This window comes from Serinus canaria, chromosome 3, assembly GCF_022539315.1.
Source record: "Serinus canaria isolate serCan28SL12 chromosome 3, serCan2020, whole genome shotgun sequence".
In the NCBI taxonomy this organism is placed as follows: domain Eukaryota; kingdom Metazoa; phylum Chordata; class Aves; order Passeriformes; family Fringillidae; genus Serinus; species Serinus canaria.
This window is the reverse complement of record NC_066316.1, coordinates 87,297,518-87,319,339: the sequence shown is the minus strand read 5'-3', so window position 1 is coordinate 87,319,339 and position 21,822 is coordinate 87,297,518. Positions and strand designations below refer to the sequence as shown.

The 21,822-nt window shown below is 37.6% G+C and overlaps 1 protein-coding gene across 2 annotated transcripts in view; it reads right to left on the bottom strand.

Annotated features, from left to right (window-relative positions):
* The window catches only part of LGSN (lengsin, lens protein with glutamine synthetase domain), a 56,020-nt gene that overhangs the window by 15,781 nt on the left and 18,417 nt on the right, over positions 1-21,822 (bottom strand). The window contains exons 1-2 of one of the 2 annotated variants that reach the window (XM_009094398.4): positions 14,083-14,167; positions 4,230-4,298 (exon numbers count right to left, since the gene is read on the bottom strand). The exons of the other annotated variant lie outside the window; for it this stretch is intronic. Of the exons in view, the coding sequence (XP_009092646.1) occupies positions 4,230-4,259 (30 nt within the window). The 5' untranslated portion in view covers positions 4,260-4,298; positions 14,083-14,167. Of the gene's footprint in view, positions 1-4,229; positions 4,299-14,082; positions 14,168-21,822 lie in introns of those variants that run through there. 2 annotated transcript variants of the gene reach the window in all.

Genomic DNA, 21,822 nt, shown 5'->3' with positions numbered 1-21,822 from the left:
GAGTTTCTTTTCCATTATGAACTAGGATATGGTACTGCAGTTTGATTTTAGACCCGAAAGATATACTGTACTCATTACTCTTAAACAAAAACACTCATCATTTTTACTTTCAAATAAAGAAAACTCTTATAATTATACAGAGAATAACCTATTAACTACTTTAGGTCCTCAGCACATTGTGAATTTTTGCAGAGAAATGACTCTTAATTTCTAAATAAACTCAGACATTGTTGACTTTCACTTAGAAAATTTAATTTGTCATTTTAATTTAATTGCATTTCATTCACAGTATTTTCTGCAATGAAATGAACATTTCTATATTAGTTGCAAGGTACCACTACAGCATCTCTTCATATTAAAGACAGTCAAATGCGTGAGATATAACACAGACTTAGACTTATTTGTCTAGTAGTTCATGTGGTGTTTCCCATCAGAAAAGGTTTAGTACATGAGTACAGAGGGGAGACCACCCAGGAATAGGACTTATTAATAAAATAGTCTGTTTAACTTTTTATTTCTTGAAAGGATTTTTTTTTTCTACAGAAGACAGGGATGGTTAAGTGAAATAGTGCCGTGAAAGAGATACAGTGAGCTAGCTATAAATCATTACTTAATTTAATTGAACCATGTGTCATGCTGTGCTGAGAGGAAAGCAAAACAGTTATGGTATTAATATAGTGAAAATTCTGACTACTTTTAACTTCCTTCCTGAGTGTTCCCACATTTTTTGTTGCTCTGCATCAACAGTACTAGGAAATAAGCTACTTTAAAGTTCTTTTACCCAACATTTGTTTCAGCATGAATCAATTTTTGTTTGCTGATTTTCAAAATTTTGCTTGCACCTTAAGTCAGAAGTCTTGGCAGTTCTGAAATTTACTTCTCTGTCTTAGCAAGTGAACACTTTGGCAATGATTCAAATATTCCTGCCTGAAGAATCAGCTCCAAAATACAAACAGTGTGGGCCACATTGTGTGACAGATCTGAGGCTTAGATTCTTTCCGAAGTTTTATCTGATGTTATTTTTCATTGTTATTTATTAGCTTGCCCAAGCTCTGATTTCTGTTAGGTCTACTTGTACCAGTGCTGCAATTTGTGCTGATACAGCAATCCCCTCTGCCCTGGAGTTTGCACCTGGCAAGGCTTCAGGTAGAGGACCAGCGCAAGTCCTACAAGAGGCAGGAAGAGTAGGCTGGATCAGTCTTCATTTCTCTTTATGGATAATCTCAACTCATAATAAAAACCAGCTTTACTCATCTTCACTTTGTGCCAGCTGTACACAAGAGTCTGGATGTCTCTGACTATCAACAGATAAGGGCTACACTTCAGCTTGAGAGCAGCATGTTAAGGCACCGTGCAGGTAGGAAGGGGAGAGAACAGAGGACAGTAACAGCAGGCAACTATTTCAGCAGATGAAATTGCTTGCTCTACTTAACCAGACAAGTGCTACTTCTGGCATCCAACCAGGATTCTTCATCTGAGGGACATTCTATAACTTGTGGTAACACAGAAAATATAAATCTAAAGCAATTTTTCTTGATCGGTTTGTGTCCATTTTTTGGCTTTTTACAGCTCTGAATTGAAGCATTAACTATATCATGAAATACAGCACTGCCAAAAGGCAGTTCAACTGTAAACCTGCCAAGCTGAGAGCATTGGAAATGTAAAGTGTTGCCTTTGGGAGGAATAACAAATACTGAGTTTTGTGGTTAATGAAACAGGTGAAAATCCAGGGCAATTCTTGGACTTTAGCCTTAAAATGTTATTATAGGTGACTGAAAATTTATCTGTAGTGTTCTGTGTGGAAAATTCAGATGCTACAGAGGGAACCTTCCATTTTTCTTCTACTTTTTGTTTGTGTAGGCATCAGTGTCATGACTTCAGGCAAGACAGCAAACCCTACTGTATTTTATAAAACTCTCTCAAAAACATATTGACAAAAAGAAACATGGAAATGAGAAAAAATTTCAGTAAAACATTTGAAATGGTGGAAAAAAAGAGAGAAATGGAGTTAGTTTAAAAGGAGCTCTGAATAACTCTAGATGAAGAGCTACAGAAGGATTTCTATCAAAAGAAAAGATGAAAGAGACAAAGTGCAACTCTAGCAGGAGCTTTAGTATACCTAATCAACAAAATAATTCAATGTTCCTGCTACTGATTACGTAAAAAAGTGATGCAAGCATTCAAGAAAAGAAATAAGAACTAAGTCACATTCTCATTTTTTTATTTCATATCGTTAACTGATTGTTAAGAGGTCAAATTGTGATGATATTTTTGACTTGGTGCTATAGATTTTTCAAGAATGAAAGATTATTTTTGCAAAGGACATATAAATGTCAAAATCCGTTAAGCCTAAGAAGTAGAGAAACGTGGGAAACTAAAATAAAAGTAAAAAATACATAGGGTTTGGTTGCATGAATTTTTTAATATATGAAAAGTTAATTGCTACACTTAGGTTATATTTTTTTTATCATATAAAATACTGTTGAGAAACTGAAATTAAATATTTCCAATTTAAAAAACATAAAAGTGTTGTTCAGGTCATGCTGACATGGGACATAATTCTCATTGTTTGAACTTTTTTCTGGTTCTAATTCAAATGCCAGTTTTTCTGTGTTTTCAAATACTGTCATATTCCAAATGCTGAGGAACTTTTTCTGTCCCACTCTGTTTTGAGAGTACCCTTTACAATTCTCCCAGGTTGGTACATCAAATTTATTTAATCTTTTTGTGTACTAATGAATTTCAAATACTTGAAGTCAAGTCAGCAGGAGGTGCTGCTTCAGGCCTCACACAACAGTAGCAATAAAGCAAGTAGTTCTGTGTCCAAGTGATTTCCCTGCCCCTTTCCTTGGCAGGAGGAAAGCACTGCCCTGCTGCTTCCCCAGCAACCAGGCAGCGAAGGAGCAGAGGATGCAAGAACAAATTATCTACTGCTGGGAATTAATGAAGCTTCACTGGAGTCACTGGAGCTACAAAGATTTGATCCAGGACAGAATCTGGGCACGGAGTTGTACCGAGGATAGCACAGATATTTCTAGGGTGTATCTCCAAGCCCAGAGAGGGGGTTTGGCTCTTGGGTGCAGTGCTAAAACAAGGCGTGCGAGAGACAATAAACAGACACTGATTGTTTGTAAGCAACAAACATGAGGATCACATACTTTGTCAAGATACTGCTGTGACTAATTTCTCCCCCAGCGACCTTGCTTGATAAAGTGGCTCTTTGAGAGTGATTTACTGCTGCAAAAACCTTGTTGTGAAGGATGTAAAAGTAGCATAAGTGTTAGGTACATCTCATTATTTTGCAGTTTGAGAAGCTGAAGCACAAACTTGCCATAGGTCAAGGGAGATGTGTGGCAATGTGAGGAGCAGAAGAAATTTCCTTCCTTCTTTGAAACTTTTAAATATTCTCAAGATTATTAATATCCTTCATGTGAAAATTAATGGAGTGAGGTTAGCTTACAATATTGTGCTACTTATTTTCACATCTAACATCATGTATTGTCTGTTACACCCATTCAAAGCCTTCATACTACATACACAATTACCAGAAAAGCTTCTCAAGGTCGTTGATTATCTTGCTGCTTCAAAGCAACAGAGTTGTCCTTGCAACAAGATTATTCACAATTACTCTCTCTTGACTATGTTACCTGCACTGTGTTAAAAAAAAAAAAATACCTAAATAAGGAAGAGTCTCAAAATGAATAAGCTCAAAATGAATAATGGTCTTTCTTTGGGACCACAGAAGTATGAATTCAGGACCAGAATCTGCTTAAAAATGCAATTATATAGAAACTAAGCATTTCCATTTGGGTCAGTAGCCTGACTCAAGAGTGTCACTTTCTAATCCAGGTCAGATCCCGATCCACAGATTGTAGTGCTTCCATTTAGGTTAATGAAGTCAAAGCCAATATGTTTCTCCAATAATATTAGTAGGATCAGATTTAAGACATCTATTTCGGTTACTTTTGATAAAGCTATAAATGAAATTAATAGAAAGTCAAAATCTATTGGACTTGCTTCCTAAAGGAAATGGAGTCAGCTTAAACAAGAAGCCTGTCTTAAACAAGAAACCTCCATTTCCTTCAGAATCAAACCATGCTCAACATGCATGCATGAAGAGCCTTGCACATAATTCACAAGGAGCAATGCACTCACTTGAAACCTTGAGGTAGATGCAAGAAGTATTTTATATCAGTATATCTGGAAATCATTTCTGATCAATCTCTTACCTGCTGACTAAGATCTTCTTTTTTGTTCATGTCCACTTCATTCTAGTTCAGGTCACCATTAGAAATGGCCTAGTGAAAGTAGGGCATGGGTAGTAAGACATCCCATATTTATAGGCACGGACACAATGAAGGTTAGTTGAAACAGAATTGCTGTAAAGTTCTTTTCCCAGAAGGCCAGGCAGATGATGAACCATGGAGAGCAACCCCAACGAGTCATGGCCAGGAGCACTGCTCTCTGGAACAGCACAGAAGTAGTAAACTGACAAACACACATTATTAAGCTGCCTGCCTGGAAACAAAGACAACTGAGCATAAAACTGGTTTGCTCAACTTTTCTCCTCACAAAAGGCTTTTGTCCTGTAACAAGCCATTTCTGTTCTGGAATGGAAGCTATTGTTAGGCTCCTTAGAGGTAAAACCTATACTGGGCATAACAACAGCAGTATGTTTTTGAGGCACATGAACAGGGATTTGAAAGGCACAGAACACTGCAAGAACAACATGCAGCACCAGCCAGTTATTCTGGCTTGCATGTTGTAAACTAAAAGTGAATGCATCTGGTTGTATTAGAACTTGAGAGGGGTCTTTTTTGCATTAGATATCTAAAAATATTTCAAGATTAGATAGTTAAGCTAGTCTTTCTTATTTTTCTTTTCATTTTTCAGGTTTAATAGGTATTCAAATGACTGGTTTTAACTGACATTTCATTCACTCAAATTACTTTGGATGACATAAAATTAAAGGATGGCCATATTGTTGTGCTTACAGGAGCCCTACCTGACAACCCATCACTCAATATATTCAAGTAAACATGATGTTCACATTGACATTTAAGTGTGTGAAAACACAGGTTTGGCATTTTTTTATACTAAAAAAAAAAATGTTTGTTACCCAAAATAATGACTATGCATTTAGAGCTATAATTCACAAAAAATATTGGGCATCACCAGTCCAATGCATAAATATAAGTGCTCAAGTCCCAAACTGGGATTCTGAAAATTGTTCCTTTTCTTGTAGGCCAGAGATCCCACATTTGTGACTCCATCTATGCAATTTCTGTAACTGCCCACTTGTCACAGACCAAAGCAGGCGACAACTGGAAGAACAACCACTATTCAAGAAATGGGATTATTTATAAGTCTTGACTGTTTCTCAACAGACATTAAAAACAAAATCAACACCCAGACCATTCAATAGGACCAGGCTCCTACAGAACAGATAGCATGGAAGTCAGCATTTTGCTTTCAGAATAGTTCTTTCAAAAATGTTTGCCTCAGACTTCATCATGCAACAGCAGGCACAATTGCACAGTTCCTTCTCTAGGCAATGCACAGCTGTCATAGACCTACATTCTGCCAAGGCAGAGATGCTTGTGAGCCTGCTAGGATAAGCTATGTAAAAAGGATACATCTGAGCAGGACTACCCACACCAAACTGTCTGAGAGGCAGAGGCCAGGCAGCAACAATTCTTCTGGCTTCCCATTTTTATAATTTTGAATGCAAGCAGAAACAACCTCAGTTCTTAATTTAAAAAAGACATACTTCAAGTTAAAAATCTAATTTTTCAGAGCAAGAAAAATATTCTTCACTAAAACAGTGGTCAAACACTGGCACAGGTTGCCGGACAGCTGTGGGATATCCATCTTTGGAGGTATTCAGAATTTGAGTGTAAAATGCCCTGAATAAACTGAGACAAGTTCAAAGTTGGCTCTGATTTAAGTGGCAGATCAAGCCTGATAACTAGCACACGTACTATCCAGAATAAATTATTATATGATTGTACATCTGATTAATTTATACATATTTTTAATTAACTTCATTACATTCTTGCAAGTACAAAACATCTCTGGCACATTTAACATTCTGTTCTATTCTGTTCTACTAAACAGATCCTAAAGACAAGAAAGAAACCTTCGCTTTAAGCAGTGTAGTTGAGGTACCAATCTTGTGAACATCATTAGCAAGAAACAATCTTTTCATTAATGTTAAAAGAATCAACTATTTCCATCTCAAGTATTTACTAGGTCCTCTTAAAAAAAAAGTGTTGTTTTGTTATGTGGATAGAGTGAAGGAGGAGAGGGAGGGAGTTCTCTGCCCAGATCTGCCTGCAAGATGCTGCTGGTTTGAGAAATCTGTGCTGGTTGGAGAAGTTGAGAATCAGACCCAGAAACTGATGGAAGCTTATTTCAGATCTGCCACAACATACATACACAACAGATTACTGCAAAGAGCATTGTTTGGTCAGTAACACTCATCATCTTCCCATCTTTGGAGAATAAGATAAATCAAGACAAATCACTGTATCTTATAAGAAGAATCCAGGGGTTTATAAAAAAATGGCTTTTATATACACATACAGAAAGGCAATTTCTGTAACTAAGCTTTTGTAAAAACCTGCTTCCAAATGGATATGGGAGTATTCTTCCGAAGACAAACCTCCCTACAGTCTTTCCAAAACAATAAAACAAACAAAAACAAACAAACAAAAAACCTACAGGGAAAGGCATCCTCAGAGGGAGAAGTATTCTGACAATAGAGAAAAGAGAAAATAAAGTTAATGGAATCATGCTTATTTTACATTTATCATTGAATTCTGCATAAGAGACATTATAAGTAGTGAATTCCAAACTCCTGAAAATCCAGTTTAGCATTGGCCACAATAAGAAAGGGCAAAAAAGTAAGGAGCAATGTAAATATTGATTGATCAGGAACACAACTGTGAGAAACAGCCACGCCATGCTCATCCACCCCTTGTTTCCTGGCAGACAAATAAGATGGGTTGGAGCAGACCTGCCTCTTAGGCTTGTCCTAAAATGCTTGTCCCATCTTTCACCCTCTCCTCCTTTTCTAATTCATTAAAGAACCTTCTCCAGTCCTTGAATCCTCCAGGTAGGTGTGAGAGGCCATTGAGAAGATGGTTTCAATTTGGCATTAGCATAAATGTGCTAAAAATGTTCTTTTTTCAGCTAGACTGGCTACAAAACAGTTTTTTACATCATTAAGAGTAAACCAAATTTCTCAAGGGCAAGTATGGTGCAGACTAATATTTTCATATTCATATATATTTTTTGTGGCATCACAGGAAAGAGAGTCAGAAGAACAGCTCAATAAGGTGTTTTCTGCAGGAGAAACAAAGATTTACACAAAATGATCCCTTCATTTTAGAATGTAGAACTGATACCGTGAGTTTGCATAATTGTTTAATTTAAATATACAGGGCTTCAACCACAGTTTATCAAATACCAATATAAAAATCCAGACACTTCAGAAATATGATGCAGAACAAATGTCACCAGAGTGGTTACTTAGTACTTTAACTACAGATACTTTGTACGCACTGTCTATGATGAATAAGTGCTAATGAGAGTGCAAACTGCTCATTATCCCATTAGTAGCTCTTCTGCAGCTGAAAAAAGAGAACCAGCTTCTCTGGTGACAGCTACTGTGGTAAACAACTGCCAACTCAGGGGAACGATCTGCTGGTGAGATGACAGGAGCCTTCAGACAACTTCAAACTACTTCTGATTACAGCTACTTACAAAAGGGTGGGGATTTTTAATGTATTTTCAAAAAAAATAGTTAAAATTGTCACTGCTTGTACTCTCCTTCCATTCAATTTGGTTCTCCAAGGGGGAAAATTTCTATATGCTTTTAATTAGCATCATTTTAAACAGCAAAGAATCAGGCTTTGGAGCATACATGAGGAAAATTTTTTTCTCCTAACTAGTGCAGGTTACATTCAATTGCTAAAAAATGTTTTCTCCCATTTCAGAAACCTTTAGAATAAAAAGCCTTTTAAAGGTGTTTAGCATTATAATGTGAGATTTCCAGACTGGTGCCAATACTACACAGTACTGTATGGATATACAGGTTACATTGTATTTTGGCAGACCTATTGCAGGAGTTTTTTATAAAAAAAGACTCTTGAACTCCCTAGTTCCAAGGCTGGAAAAAGGAGGTGTTTACTAAGTCTCTCCCACATCATCATAAACTTATTAATTTCTATGCTAATATATAAGGGCTATTATTACAAAGCCAAATGCAGAATTTGAACATTGAAATCCCTTCAAGTAAAACTAACCTAATGTGTTCCTTCACCAACAGGATACATCTCTTCTTTTACCTCTAACCCTGTGCCTTGCCATCATTACTAAACAACACTGTAGCTTCTATTCACAGTGCCTTTTTCTTTGCATTTTTTACAGCTGATATATTATTCAGCATCAAGATTTACAAAATATTTCACCTAATTAAATTCCACATTGCCATCTAGTAAAACAGGTTGTTAGGGCTTAGATTTGCAATCTCAATTGCTGTAGCTATGTTTCTTCTAGGTCCTCTTAATTTCTCCTCATATTTTTTTCTCTTCCTGCATTCTCAAAAGGCAGGCACAAATGGTGCTCACATTGAATTGGAACCAAAACAAGACCATGACTAGAAGAATTCCTGTGCCCCGAGTTCTACCCAATACACTTTCCTTCTCCCCCTTCACCTCTCTGGTGGCAATATGCCCTCACCTCCCTGGCAGTCATGCTTTGCCACAGTGCAGCTGCTGGACTGGGGGAGCAGCCATAGAGCCATGTTAGAGAATCGTGTCCTATTTCCTCTACATGCCTCTTCCAGCACAGTACCACATGGGAAGGCTGCCTTGCAGTGTGGCCCTGTCACTTGTGCGCCAGGGTCAGAGCAGGAACAGACGAGAGGAAGGATTGTAGAAAAGGCGAAGAAGGCTTTATTCAAAAGAACCACGTGGTTTTTATAGAGTGGTACCATAGATTCTATTCTATTGGCTAACAAACAGAAACATCTTTCTCACACACTGTCCTTGAGAGGAACAGAAAAATAAAGTAGAAAAACAGCACCTGCAAATTGTTTATAGTCAACAGGTTATCACATCTTTCCAGCTCCCTAAAACTTCTCACAAGCTGCTGTGAGAAACACTTGCCCTTTCTGTCTCATGGCATCTACATGGCCCTACTCAGAGCTTGACACCCCATGGGGAAGCATGACCTGTGAGGAGATCTGGAGAGGTGCTCGGGCAAGCAGACACCCCTTCCAGTGAGTCTTGTGGCTGCACCTGGCCCTGTGGACTGTAATTAGCAATTAATGGATTACAGGAAATCCAGGTAGCTTGACATTCTAATCCTGCAAAACACATCAAGTGAGCATTAGTACCCGTATTGCAGTTTTACAGATACCCCTGTAATTCTGTCTCACTGTGACATGCTCCCTGAGTTGAACTGGAAGATGCTGCACAGAAGAAACAGCATAACAGAAGCCCTGACACCATCTGTGCCAGCTGGGATTTTCCACCTTGATATACCATGCAAATTCTTGGCAGATGTAACGGACCTTACTTGACACAGCAACACAGAAGTGTCACTGGCTGAGGTTCTGTAACTAGATCTTTGAACTCTGTGTAAAATCTTCACTATTTAATCTGGACCCACACTAGGGAGGCCATGAATCCATGCTGGAAGAAGGTTAGATAATTACTGTTAGTTGTCAGCATGGACCATGACCTGTGCTTCATCGTGTGACTCTTGTTGCCTCTCGATACTTGCCACCACCCTCCACAGATTTCTTTTTCCATATACAGTCAGTCTTCAAGAGCCTTTTGACATTACTCCTACCAACCCCATTTTAGCAGTAGGTTGGAGAAAATTCATGGCATCTCATGGCCTTTGTTCATGTGTCTTTCACGCCCTCCAGGTAAACACAGCACAATGTCCATCACGCCTCAATCACATCCATTTTTCCAGGATTACCCCTGCTTGCTGGAAAAAGAGGAAAAAAATGTCACTTAATAGACTTGGCCTTCTACTTGGACTTGAGATGGGAGTTCAGAGGTGCCTCTACACAGCTTCCAAATTGTCCCACTTTAGAGCAGATGGCCAGCTGCCATTAAAGTGCATTGACACTACAGTGAGAGGTGCTCCATAGCAAGGCATGGACTTAGGCATGGATATCCAGTGTCTCTAGGTGGTGTCCCAAAACAAATAGAAATAAGTAAGTACATTTACTATCTCTTGAGGGAAATAAAAATTAAAAACAAACCCTCTTTCATATATTCTTGAACATATTTCTGCTAAATGTTTTCTCTTTGATGTATTTCAGCCCTTTGTAACAGTGTTCCAGGTGGCTGTAGTCATTTTCCATGCTGTTAACTTGCCATCACAGTTGAAAATCTCATTAGAATGAAAAAGTAAAGGGAGAAACATCCCTGAAGTACAGCAGGATCAGACTGACCCAAGCTCTCTGCAGTGTGCAAACATAGCCTGCATGGTAGATGATTTGGCAAGTATTTTTCCTGAGGAACCATCAGTGGTTTCTTAGCACACAACTATGCAAATCACTGGAAGCACTATGTGAAAATGATATGCACTCTGACTATACTAACAATATTCAATGCCATTCATTCTACAATCCCAAATTTTCCAGTTATATGTCAAAAAGTACATATTTGTATGTATCAGATAAAGTAATAGCATCTGCTACCTTAATTTGCACTTATAAATTGGCAAAATCAAAGAAAGCAAACCAAAAAATGCATGTTTACACACATAATATACCTGCTGGTAAAAAACTCTTTATATCCACTAACTTTAGGGTCTTTCTCAGGTAACATCTGGAATCTCAAAACAAGTCTAGAGGAAATTATCTTCAGGGTTTTCGTTGAAATAATTTTTGCCATTCTATAGCTGAAGAGGAATTCTGCACTGGGTGTTATGCTTATTTTAAACTTTGGCACTTCTGATGATTAAAACTTGGCACAAGAATTATTAGCCTAATTACCTAGATGTTTTGAAGCATTTGTGCTATGACACCATAGTTCCAGTATCCTTTATTTTGATTTCTTCAGTAAATCTGTTCACTCTGAAAGTAAATTCTCCTTTATGCCATCTGCATGTGCAGAACATTCTGGCTTACTTGTATTCATATTCCTTTTTCCTTGGTAGATTATTTGTGTTCACACATAGAGCATATACTCCTTTTTGCATGCAATAAAGTGCAGTTATCTAGGGTACAATAGATATGGTTTGAAATTAACTTATAGATATGGTTTGAAATCAACTTATGTCTGAATGGATTTAGGTATGTAATTCTGCCCCCTTTACTGACACCCTTAATAACTATGTTCAATTGCTTAGTGATTCAAATCTGTATTTGATATATATCCAAATATGTGAGGTTCAAACTCAAAAGTAGGAAGCATTTATTTGCCAAGAGGGAATCAAGCACTGAACAGGCTTCCTAGAGATGTGTTTCATGTCCCTAGACTGTCAGTGTTTAAGAGGCATTTGGGCAATGGCCTTGATAATATGCTGCAATCTTTGGTCAGTTCTGAAGTAGTCAGACAGTTGGATTGAACATCACTTCCAGCTAGAACCATTCTATTCTATTCTATTCTATTCTATTCTATTCTATTCTATTCTATTCTATTCTATTCTATTCTATTCTATTCTATTCTATTCTATTCTATTCTATTCTATTCTATTCTATTCTATTCTATTCTATTCTATTCTATTCTATTCTCCTATCCTATCCTATCCTACCCTATCCTACCCTATAGCAACTGCTGTTGCTAAATTAATAGATGACAAAGATTGTCAGGACCCAGGACATCCCTCTGGCTGTCCTGAGCAGCCAAGACCCCTGCCAGGGGTCTCAGAGACCCTGGCACAGAGCCCAGAAAAGCCTGTGGTTTTGATTATGACCCGTGAAGCAAGTTACCAACCTTAGATGAAGATCTGCAAGCCATGACAAATTAAAGTAGAATAACAGTGAAGTTATCACGAGGTGAAAAAGTAGATTTTAGGGTTTTAGATGCAGGTTCAGGGGGCAAGATGGAGGGATCTGGGCGTGTCCAGCCTTCCTCCTTCTTGTTCTGGGCCTCAATCTTCTGTTGTGATGCTGGCACTTTTAGATTGGTTTAGAGTAGAAGCTCATTGTCTAACATAGGTGATAGGTATTGGAAAGTAATTGTAAACATTGTACACATAGTTTTTAGTATAAAGACATAACACCACCCTGGGGCAGGCAGAGTGCCTCTGACTGTCTTGCTGAGCAGACCTCGGCAGGACAGAAGAAAGAATTCTATAGATAAGATACAATAAACAACCTTGAGATCGAGAATTGAAGAACTCTGACTCCTTCTTCAAGTGCCAGGCTGGAAAAAGGACTTTTCGGGGTCACTCTGATAAGATAGAGACCCTGACAAAAGATGTTTAGTCCTCCTTGTTAAAATTGCTCTGCTTGGTGTAAACTGATTAAAAAATCATTGAGTCAGATAAAGAGAAGGAGTACAAACTTAAATCTCTATAACTACTGATTCTTCCAGACAGAGGGAGAAATGGCTTTAATCTCTGTCCTGGTAAAAATTATATATACTTTACGTTTAGGCTCTTTTCTATCCACCTTTTCTGTCAGTCAGGTTTTAAATTCTGTTAGCATAGAATAGATGCAATGGGGTACAATTAAGAATCTCTGCTTTCATTTCAAATATGCATTTCTATCATGTTTTCAAGGAAGCCTTGAAAGCAAGCTAGTGTGAGAGGAAACAGAAGGGAGTACTAAATTCCCAGTCTTTCAATCCTTGCTGGTAATATAAATAGCATCAGACAAAAAGTAGCTGCCATGTTCTCTACTTACATTAGGTGGCACCATCCTCACAGATTTATTGTTTATGTAAAAAAGCTTAAAAACATTAATTCTGAAATTATGTTAATTCAAGTATGAAATACCTTGATAAAGTTGATGCTTGAATTGCAACTCAGAGGAACATCTGACATTATTTAGACAAGAAAGAGTACTCTCTTTTGTGTAAAAGAAATCTCCTTTGCTGAAGAAAAGGTGCAAGGAATAGCTAGCAGGAAAGCAGGAATGCTGATGGATTTACCCATAAACCTTGCTCTGTAACCTCTTATTAACAAGCCCACAATTCACTCTTCATCTTTAAACAGGTTTTTTTTTCCCAGAAAAACAACAGTGAAAACCTCTTTATGATTCAACTTATTTACTTGGGTTATGATAGTTTGCAGGACTTTTTCATTCTTCACTTATCAATGGAGGAATTTCTAAAAAAAGTTGAGAATTACCAATTCCACTTTGCAACATTCATCACTATTTCGTAGTGTGCTTCTCCTTGCATTAAAATGAAGTTAGTACTATTAGAAATGGAATGAAGGAGGGGGTAAGTGTTGAGAACAACCAGCATCAAATTCAATTAAGATCAGCCTCTTCTCAAATCATCTCTGTGTCAGGCTTGGCATGGACTTAGGCATGGATACCCAGTGTCTTTAGGTGGTGTGCCAAAACAAATGGAAATAAGTAATAATATTTACTGTCTCTTCAAGGAAATAAATAAAACCCAAACCCTTTATATTCTTAAACATATTTCTGCTGAATGTTTTCTCTTTGATGTATTTCAGCCCTTTGTAACAGTGTTCCAAGTGTCTGTAGTCCTGTTTTCATGCAGTTAACTTGCCATCACTGTTAAAAATCTCATTAGAAAGAAATTCTTACAAGACTATTCCTACAAGACTTACATGACACTAGGGTTCCTGGTCTTGAGGAAAATTCTTGTAAGAGCTTAACTTTAAAACTCAATGTTTCGTTTTACCGAATTTGGAAAATTACATACAGTCCATCAGATAGAAACAGGTGGGTGTGAACTGCCTAAATATTGTAGGACCTCGAAAGAGAAGTGACTTTCTATTTCCTTGTTCCATCTCTAGGGTAACATACTAGGAACTCATTAAATCAGTTTAACTAATCTCTTTGTCATGGCCTGAGTAGCTAGAATCAAATTCATAAAGGCAAATAGATGCTATTTGAAATGTTCATCCACATACCTCACTGCTCTTATTGCTGATGGTCCTCTGATACCAAATTCCACCCCAGTGCAAACTCGTGCCATTTACTGAGGTTCACAGAGACAGGTGACCCAAACAGCCTGTGATGAATATCCCTCCACCCTGGTTATGTCAATTCAAAAAAGCAATGACAATTTAAAGTTATGACTTTGGGTAGATGATTAAGGTAAAATGAATGCTAAATTACAGAATGTCCTAGATACCTAGCCACCACATTATTATTAAATCTTTCATATATTACTGTATATGTATAATTATCATATTTTATTATTATTAAATCTATGTATAGTACAGTATGTATGTAAGCCTGGATTGATTACAGGATGCACACACTCTGTTTTCTTGCATGTATTGCTTCCTCAGAGATGAATTAAGGATGACTGATCCATTTATTAAAAACAAAACCAAGAACTTGTCTCAAATAACAGTGACAAAAGTTAGAAAATATTGCAAAGTAATTGAGTATGCATTTTCTATTGCTCTAAAAAATATATAGGTGTTACTGTTAAGGTGCTTTCAAAGATGTGCAGCAAAATCTTTCTCAAGACTACTTTCAGAAGTTCTTTTCTAAGTTCCTACTGTTTGTAAGATTGTTTACAGAGGAGAGATAATAGGTCAAATGGACAATGGTAGTGCATAGCTGACTAATGCAATTATACAAGTTACAGGTAATCTGGATATGTTTCCAATAGAGCATGGTAGTCCTAGAAAACAGATTTACTCCCACAATAAGTGTATTTCTTACACACTTATTGGGGTAATAATGCAGTCCATACCTAGGAGGCAGAGGAAAGAACCAGAGGCTTGTTCCATAGGTTATGTTACTGGGACTGTATCTGCAGCTGTAAAAAAGAGGCTTGGCTATAAAAACCAGCCATGTCAGCTAAAAGCAGCCATTACATGCAGCAGCACATACTGCAGTACAGAATATGGTGAGTGTTCCTTCTTGCTGTAATTTTACACATTTACTTGAGCCAGGTAATAGAAGTGGGCTTCACAAATGTCATTTATCATTTGTCCTAGTGCTTCAAGCAAACATCCTAAAGGCTGAGCCTGAATGAAATACTCATTACCTACTGGAGGAAGGAACTGGACAAAGCAAAGTTGTGTGCTGCCTCTGACACCTGCTAATACACACATTTAGTGTTTTTACCCTAACCACTGAAAGACTGCTAGGTCAAGGCTATACAAATAGATTTATATATTGTCATTACTATTTTCAGTCTTTTAAATAAGGATTATTTAAACCGTAACAGGCGTTCCAACAATGGTATGGAAACTTCCGTGAGCATGACAGATGAATGGATTGAAGGCACACCCAAATCAGTTTGGGAGGCCCTCTAGTAGTGCACTCGTGGTCCATCATCCTTCCTTGTCCATAATGGACTGTGTTCTGTACATGCTCATGTGCCAGGTGGCATTCAGGGCTCAGAACAGGCCAGGGATCATTTCTAACAAGTGGTTTAAATATGTCAAACCCATTTTGGAAGGTAGAAGCTATTAGACATAAGACCATGAATGAAGAAGTTCCAATCAACCTGAGGATTCAAGAGCTGTTCTTGGCAGTATTTATGCACTGATTTACATTTAATCCAACAGTCCAGTGTGGGTGAGGAGGAGACAGTGTAGCACATAAAAGGCTCCTATGTGTGGCTCCTATGAGTTCTGCCATGGCTCTTTTAAAGATTTTGGTTGCCAGATCATTTCCTGATGCTCTGATAAGAGCAGTGAGAGACTGGCCCCTCTGTGTCATAGTCCAAAGGTCGTCACTAAGTGCATTTTAAATCTCTGTAAGCTTTTTGTAAAAGCTAAACAAAATTGGCATAGCTTGTTAAATAAAGACATTGTGTAGATGTAATTTCTGACTGATTTTCCTCGTTGCCTTATCAGGCCAGACCTAACATGTCTTTTCTGTTTGGCCAGGTTCATCCGGATTCAGAAAACTGAGAACATACAGAGCTTTTGCTAACCTATCGTGTAGGCACTCCAGGAAGGCTTATTTCTGACATGAGAGCTATCTCTCTGCAAAATTTAAAATACCTGCAGAGTAGTGCTGGAGACCTTTACAGAATAGACCTCAAAGTATTAACATGAACAAAGTGGCACCTTTTTCTTAGGCTCACCAATTGGAGGAGCTGAATTATTTGACTGAAATATTCTGGAATTCAGCCAGAGGCACGGGAAAGATATGAAACATTTTGGCTTAAACTTGGTACTTCAGAAAGGTACAAACAATTAAAATCAGTATTGTATAATGGGAATGAAGGGTGTTTTCAGTGGTGTCTTCAGGGGCTCATAGGGAGTGGTGCTGCTCACACCATGTGCAATGCAGACAGAGCTCGCACCCTGCTGCATCTCTTTCTGCTATTGCAGCAGGGAAAATGATCTTTTGGTAGAAATGCCAGAGTAGTGTAAGTGGTAAGTGTAAGAGGTCATTAATGACCCATTCTATATTATGTTCATTATGCTCCACTTAGCATTCCATTTTAATTAGTAGCTCAAGAAGCAACCAGGAAATAAGATTTATCTGAGGTCACTCCTAACATTATTCTCTAGGACATCTCCAAAGTAGACCACAATCCTCCCAACAGCCTGAGAGACAAGAAAAGATTTGAGAAGTAAGTGGTACATATCAGTCTTTCCTGTATGCCAGCTGAAGCTAACAAGATGTACATGCAGCTATGACTCAGCAACGACAAACCTGCAATTTCCTCAGGCTTTGGGCATTCGACATTAGAATGACTCACTGTCCATATGGAGAGCTGAGGAGTCATTTGTATGACCACACCAGAGCAACTTTGAAAGAGCTTAGAGAAAAAGCTGTAGTTCCAAGGTGTTCTTTTTCTTAGTTTTTTTTTCAGTTATCTCTCTGTGATTGCTTCATCACTGAGATACCGCTGCTGATTGTGGCTACACAACTCTTACAGAACAGAATGGCATATCTTCTTAGAAGTTCTTATGACAGCATCTTTCCACCAAATCTATGATATTTGGCAACACTAAAACAACTAACATGCAAATATGTTAATGTAGGTCATCAGTGAATGGTGGAGAAAGGGAGCTGAGCCATATCCTACAGGCCATGGCACTTTACATGCCTAGGAATCAGAAGCAGATCCCACTGCACCCAAACAACAGCCAGAGCAGCACCAACCTTCCTTGCACAACCATGCAGCAGGCTCAAGAACCTCCCAGCTCCATTAGGAGTTGAAATTAAAAACATGTGCTGAAAAAACCAAATCTATCCACCCATGCTTTGGAAGGTGGCCAAAGCTATACATCCTCAATCAAGAAGTGCCACACAGAGCACAAATTTATTCCAGAGAGGAACCACACTTTTACTCTTTCTCCTTCATCAGAGCATTTAAGCATTAGCACCTGGACTAATATTACCACAAAAAATAACAGACCCTTATTGACCAAAGGTCACCCACATCAGGCTTTGATTCCAGTGACCATATAAACAAGAGGGTTCTAATCCGACTGAGATTCTTAAGTTGTCATGTAACAAAAGATTTCAGTCACCTTTTCAAATCAACAAAGTAACTAATTACGAAACTAAAATGTGAATGTAATATCACTTAGGTTGGAAGTTCTTTTGCTGTAGTTTACTATTTCAGCCATATAACCATGGCACTGCAGCTGGTGTGTGACCATCCACTGGGGAATGTAGGCTGAAGAGCAGAGGTCTGACACTGGATGATAGGAAACATCAGATAAATTATTTCCTGTCAACCTTTATTCTGTTCCTTGTGCAATTGTATTTCTGTACAATCTTTAATTAAATAATCATAGCCTATTCTTCTCCTTATTTTTTTGCCTTAAAGATTTAATGCAGAAAATTAATTCCCATGGTAGTTAGATGAAGGTCTCAGGGGCAACTTTGATTGTGGTGCTCCCTGGCTTCTGTGAAGCATGATCTTTCATCCTCAGCTATATTTTTTGCAAGTTTGGTTTTTATTACATGTGAGTTTTTATGAACAGATAACATCAAAGTTAGGTGAATTTTGAGTGCCTTTTACCACAGCTTTGCTGGTGGCTAGCAGAGGCACTTTTTGCTTTTTGGGCATCCCAGGCTTGAACAATACCCAATGACACGATAAATGTTTCAATATGTTGGTTGGTCTGTTTCCAGACAAAAGCTGTTTCTATTTTTAAACAATTAAATATGAAAATTTTTCATGTGGAATGTTTCATTTGCACTGAAAACTGTAAAAAAAGAAATGTGATACAAGCAACTGAGCTGCACTTCTCACAAGACATAAAAGTAACATTCAACATAAAATCCCCATACTTTTAAACTTAAAAGTTTGAGGTTGAAAATTGATGAGGTCGAGCTCATACCTGAAGCATTCAGTATTTCACTGTAAAGCCAATATATTCCTCAAGGGAACAAAATCAATCCTCCTACTAATTCTGCTTCCAAGTGTCAGCCTTCATTATGTGCAAATGTTACCAGGCAATGGCAAGACAGCAGAGAAAAAATGAAACATTCTCTTCTCAGTGTACTCTAACTTCCATATGAATTTTAAGAGAAGAAACTGTAGTTTTGCTTACTTAGTCTGTATTAGCTCCTTTCTTTACAGTTAAAATGAACATTTTAGAGGTGGAATGACCTCCCTGAAGAATACTACATTTCTGCCCCTGCCAGTCCATGTCTCCAAGTATTGGAAATACGTTTTTTTTCTTTTTTTCTTGGCAAAGGAAGAAAATCTGATATTTGCTGTTTATGTTTAATGCTTACTTAAAAGCATCTTTTCCAACACATCACTGATCACTGATCAAAAAACCTGTACTCTTTTTTGCATTGTCCTGAGGAATCATTCTGCTCTATTCTATGGATGATACAATCCAGACCTCATGTTTGCATTTCATAGAACTCTGTGATTCAGCTGTCACAGCTACATCTATTTTTGTGTGTCCAGACCTTCAGCCTGTGCTTCTGGGTTTGCTGCAGTGTGTGTTTGGATGCATTCAGAGAGAAGCTCTTCATTTTAGCCTCTTTTCAGTCTCATAACTAAGCCTAAAGTGAGAACATAAAAGAAACCAAATACTCCAGGACTGTGTTGAAAAACAAAGCTTTCTTGGATGTCATTAGCCTGTGAAGGTATTTAATCAATTAAGGAGATTCAATGCTACCATACAAAACATGGGAAATATTTGAGACTTACGAAGTGTTATTATGTTACAAACTTTTGTGTAATGGGCTTTTGTATGAAGCTCTTTTACAAATATTTAGGAAATCAGATTTTTCAATGTACAGCCCTGAGATTGTGTTATGGCTTGTACCAGATATCCTGTGCCTGGAGCTAATAAGCAGCTGTGATAGCAAAATTTGAAAGGCAATACTGTAGTTTCTTATGGCAGTCTTCCTTTCCAAAAGCTACTGAAACAGCTTTTTCTCCACTAAAATCAGACATTTCATCAGAAGTGGTTTGATATAGATTGTCTATGCTATCTGATTGCTGTATCAGTTTATAGGACAGGGAACCTACTGCTCACAAGAGACACCCTTAACTAATCTGCTCAAGAAATGGCAATTAATAACTGATTTGCTCATCTTTATCAAATCCACTACTGCGCACTGACTATGACTCTTCCAGACAATCTCTGTTGCTTTGTGGAAGCATTTCTTCAGAAAAACATTCTCTATTTATAGTGTATTTACAAGTATCTTTTCTTTTTATTATGGCTCTCATTTTTATTATTATGAAAATAAACATATGCATGGAAGCAGGTTTTTTATTATTTGAGAATTAATCAAAATGCCACCAGTTATTTTACATTAATGCAATTGTTTTTATGTTTGAAGAGCAATAAAACATCTACTTATCATAATACTATACCACAAATTATTTCTTTTTCCAGGAGCATCATAAAGGTATATGTGATATTGCAGTAGAATTTCATGGAAAATATTATTGTAACACACATGCTTATAATAATTTTACATGAGAAATAACTGTGCCAGGAAGTGAACTTCAACTCTTTCTAATAGACTGAGGAAAAACCAGCAGAGCACAAAACTTACTGACCTTTGCTGCCTTCAGACAATTGCTGCTTCCTGCAGTCCTGCTTTGGAGTTTTAATGTCATGTCTATGTGAATCCAGAGTTCAGGAATGGGATCCTATTTGCAGAAGATACCAAAGGAAAAAAAATTATTTTACTAACATACTTGTCCTCATTTTGTTGCACAAGTTGTTGCAGCCATTGCAAAATTGCCATAAACAAAGAATTTTTAGAAAATAGTTATCTATCAGAATAAATCATATTGTTAGCTTTTAGTGAGCAAAACAACTAAACAAAAATGCTTCCATCATTTTTGTGCCTAATGAAGCTTCAGACAGTTATTAATTTACAGAGGCCTAGCACTGCAATCAAAACCACTACTCCTTTAATCTTCATTTTCTCGTAATCAAGGCCTTGAATCCAGTTTTTAAATTTTCCATTACAGTCTACTTTTTATAAATACAGACTGACTGCTGTCAGTGATGTAAGGGGAAGTACAGACCACATCATGTATCCTTATTATGATGTTTTCCTATTCCTCCATACTGGCATAACTTAATCACCTTTAAAAAGTCCCAGTTATTTCTGCTTGAAATCCCCATGAAAAATGTACCATGTATCACAAATTAGTGCTTTCTTTACATTGATCAGTACATCCTCTTACCTACAGAGAAAGCATTTCATCATTCATGCTCTTTCCCTTTTTTCTACTAAAGCATGATTTCCATGTAAAGAATTTCCACATGATTTAAAGTATATTTTAGACTTCTCAAAAAATTCCTCAAAACCTTGCAGAACTCCATGCCCCCAAACCCAGTTTCATGGATATCAAAGAGGATTTTCTAGTTAGTTCTTCCTTCTCCACAGGAATTCATAGAAGCACTTTGCTTCTGTGTGCTTGAAAAACTGAATTAACTAAAATCATTTTTGAAAAAATCTACAACTTCTTATTTGGCCCTCTGAAATTCACCTGCCTAACAATTTTGCCTGTCAGTTTTGAAGACAGAACAAAAAATTAGTACATAAAAATAATTATTTCTTATGGAAACACCCCTCCCCTCCCTCACCCCCAATTATATTTAGTTCTATGAGAAGGTAAAAAATTTGGAGCACTGAAATGTCTGGTTTTACATGTTTTATTGCTATGTAAATTAGTCTTCTTGGCCTATCTCTGGTCAATGTACCTTCTTTAGAAACTTTGCTGCTGCTGGTGGTTTGCAAAGGTAATTTGCCCACCGAGTTTGCAGGTCATGGCCAAGTCACCAAGTGGTGCTTTCCAGCTGATTAAGCTGTGGGACACGTTCCAGTGAGCAGGTCTGAAAGCACATGCTGGCCCTATCTAAATCTTTAGCCAGATGGAACCTGGGAACACCTCAACTCCACCTGAAGGCAACCTGGGCACCTGGTCCAGAATGTGGTCCCTCTCCACACCAGCAGCACCCCAGCCTTGGCTGTGGGTCCTCACAGGAAATGCTCCTTCCCCCTTGATCAGACATAGCTGAAGCCTATGCACACAGACGAAGGAAGAATTTTGTTTGAACAGCTTTTCATTACAAACACAAGTTCTGCAAAATCTGGAAGGTCAATTGAAAAATTATTTTTCATGAAAAACACTGAAACATGACAATTCCCTTTATCATGAACATAAAGGTTTGCTCCATAATGAATTCTAACTATATCTTCAGGAACCTTGTGATCTAGAAGCTGCT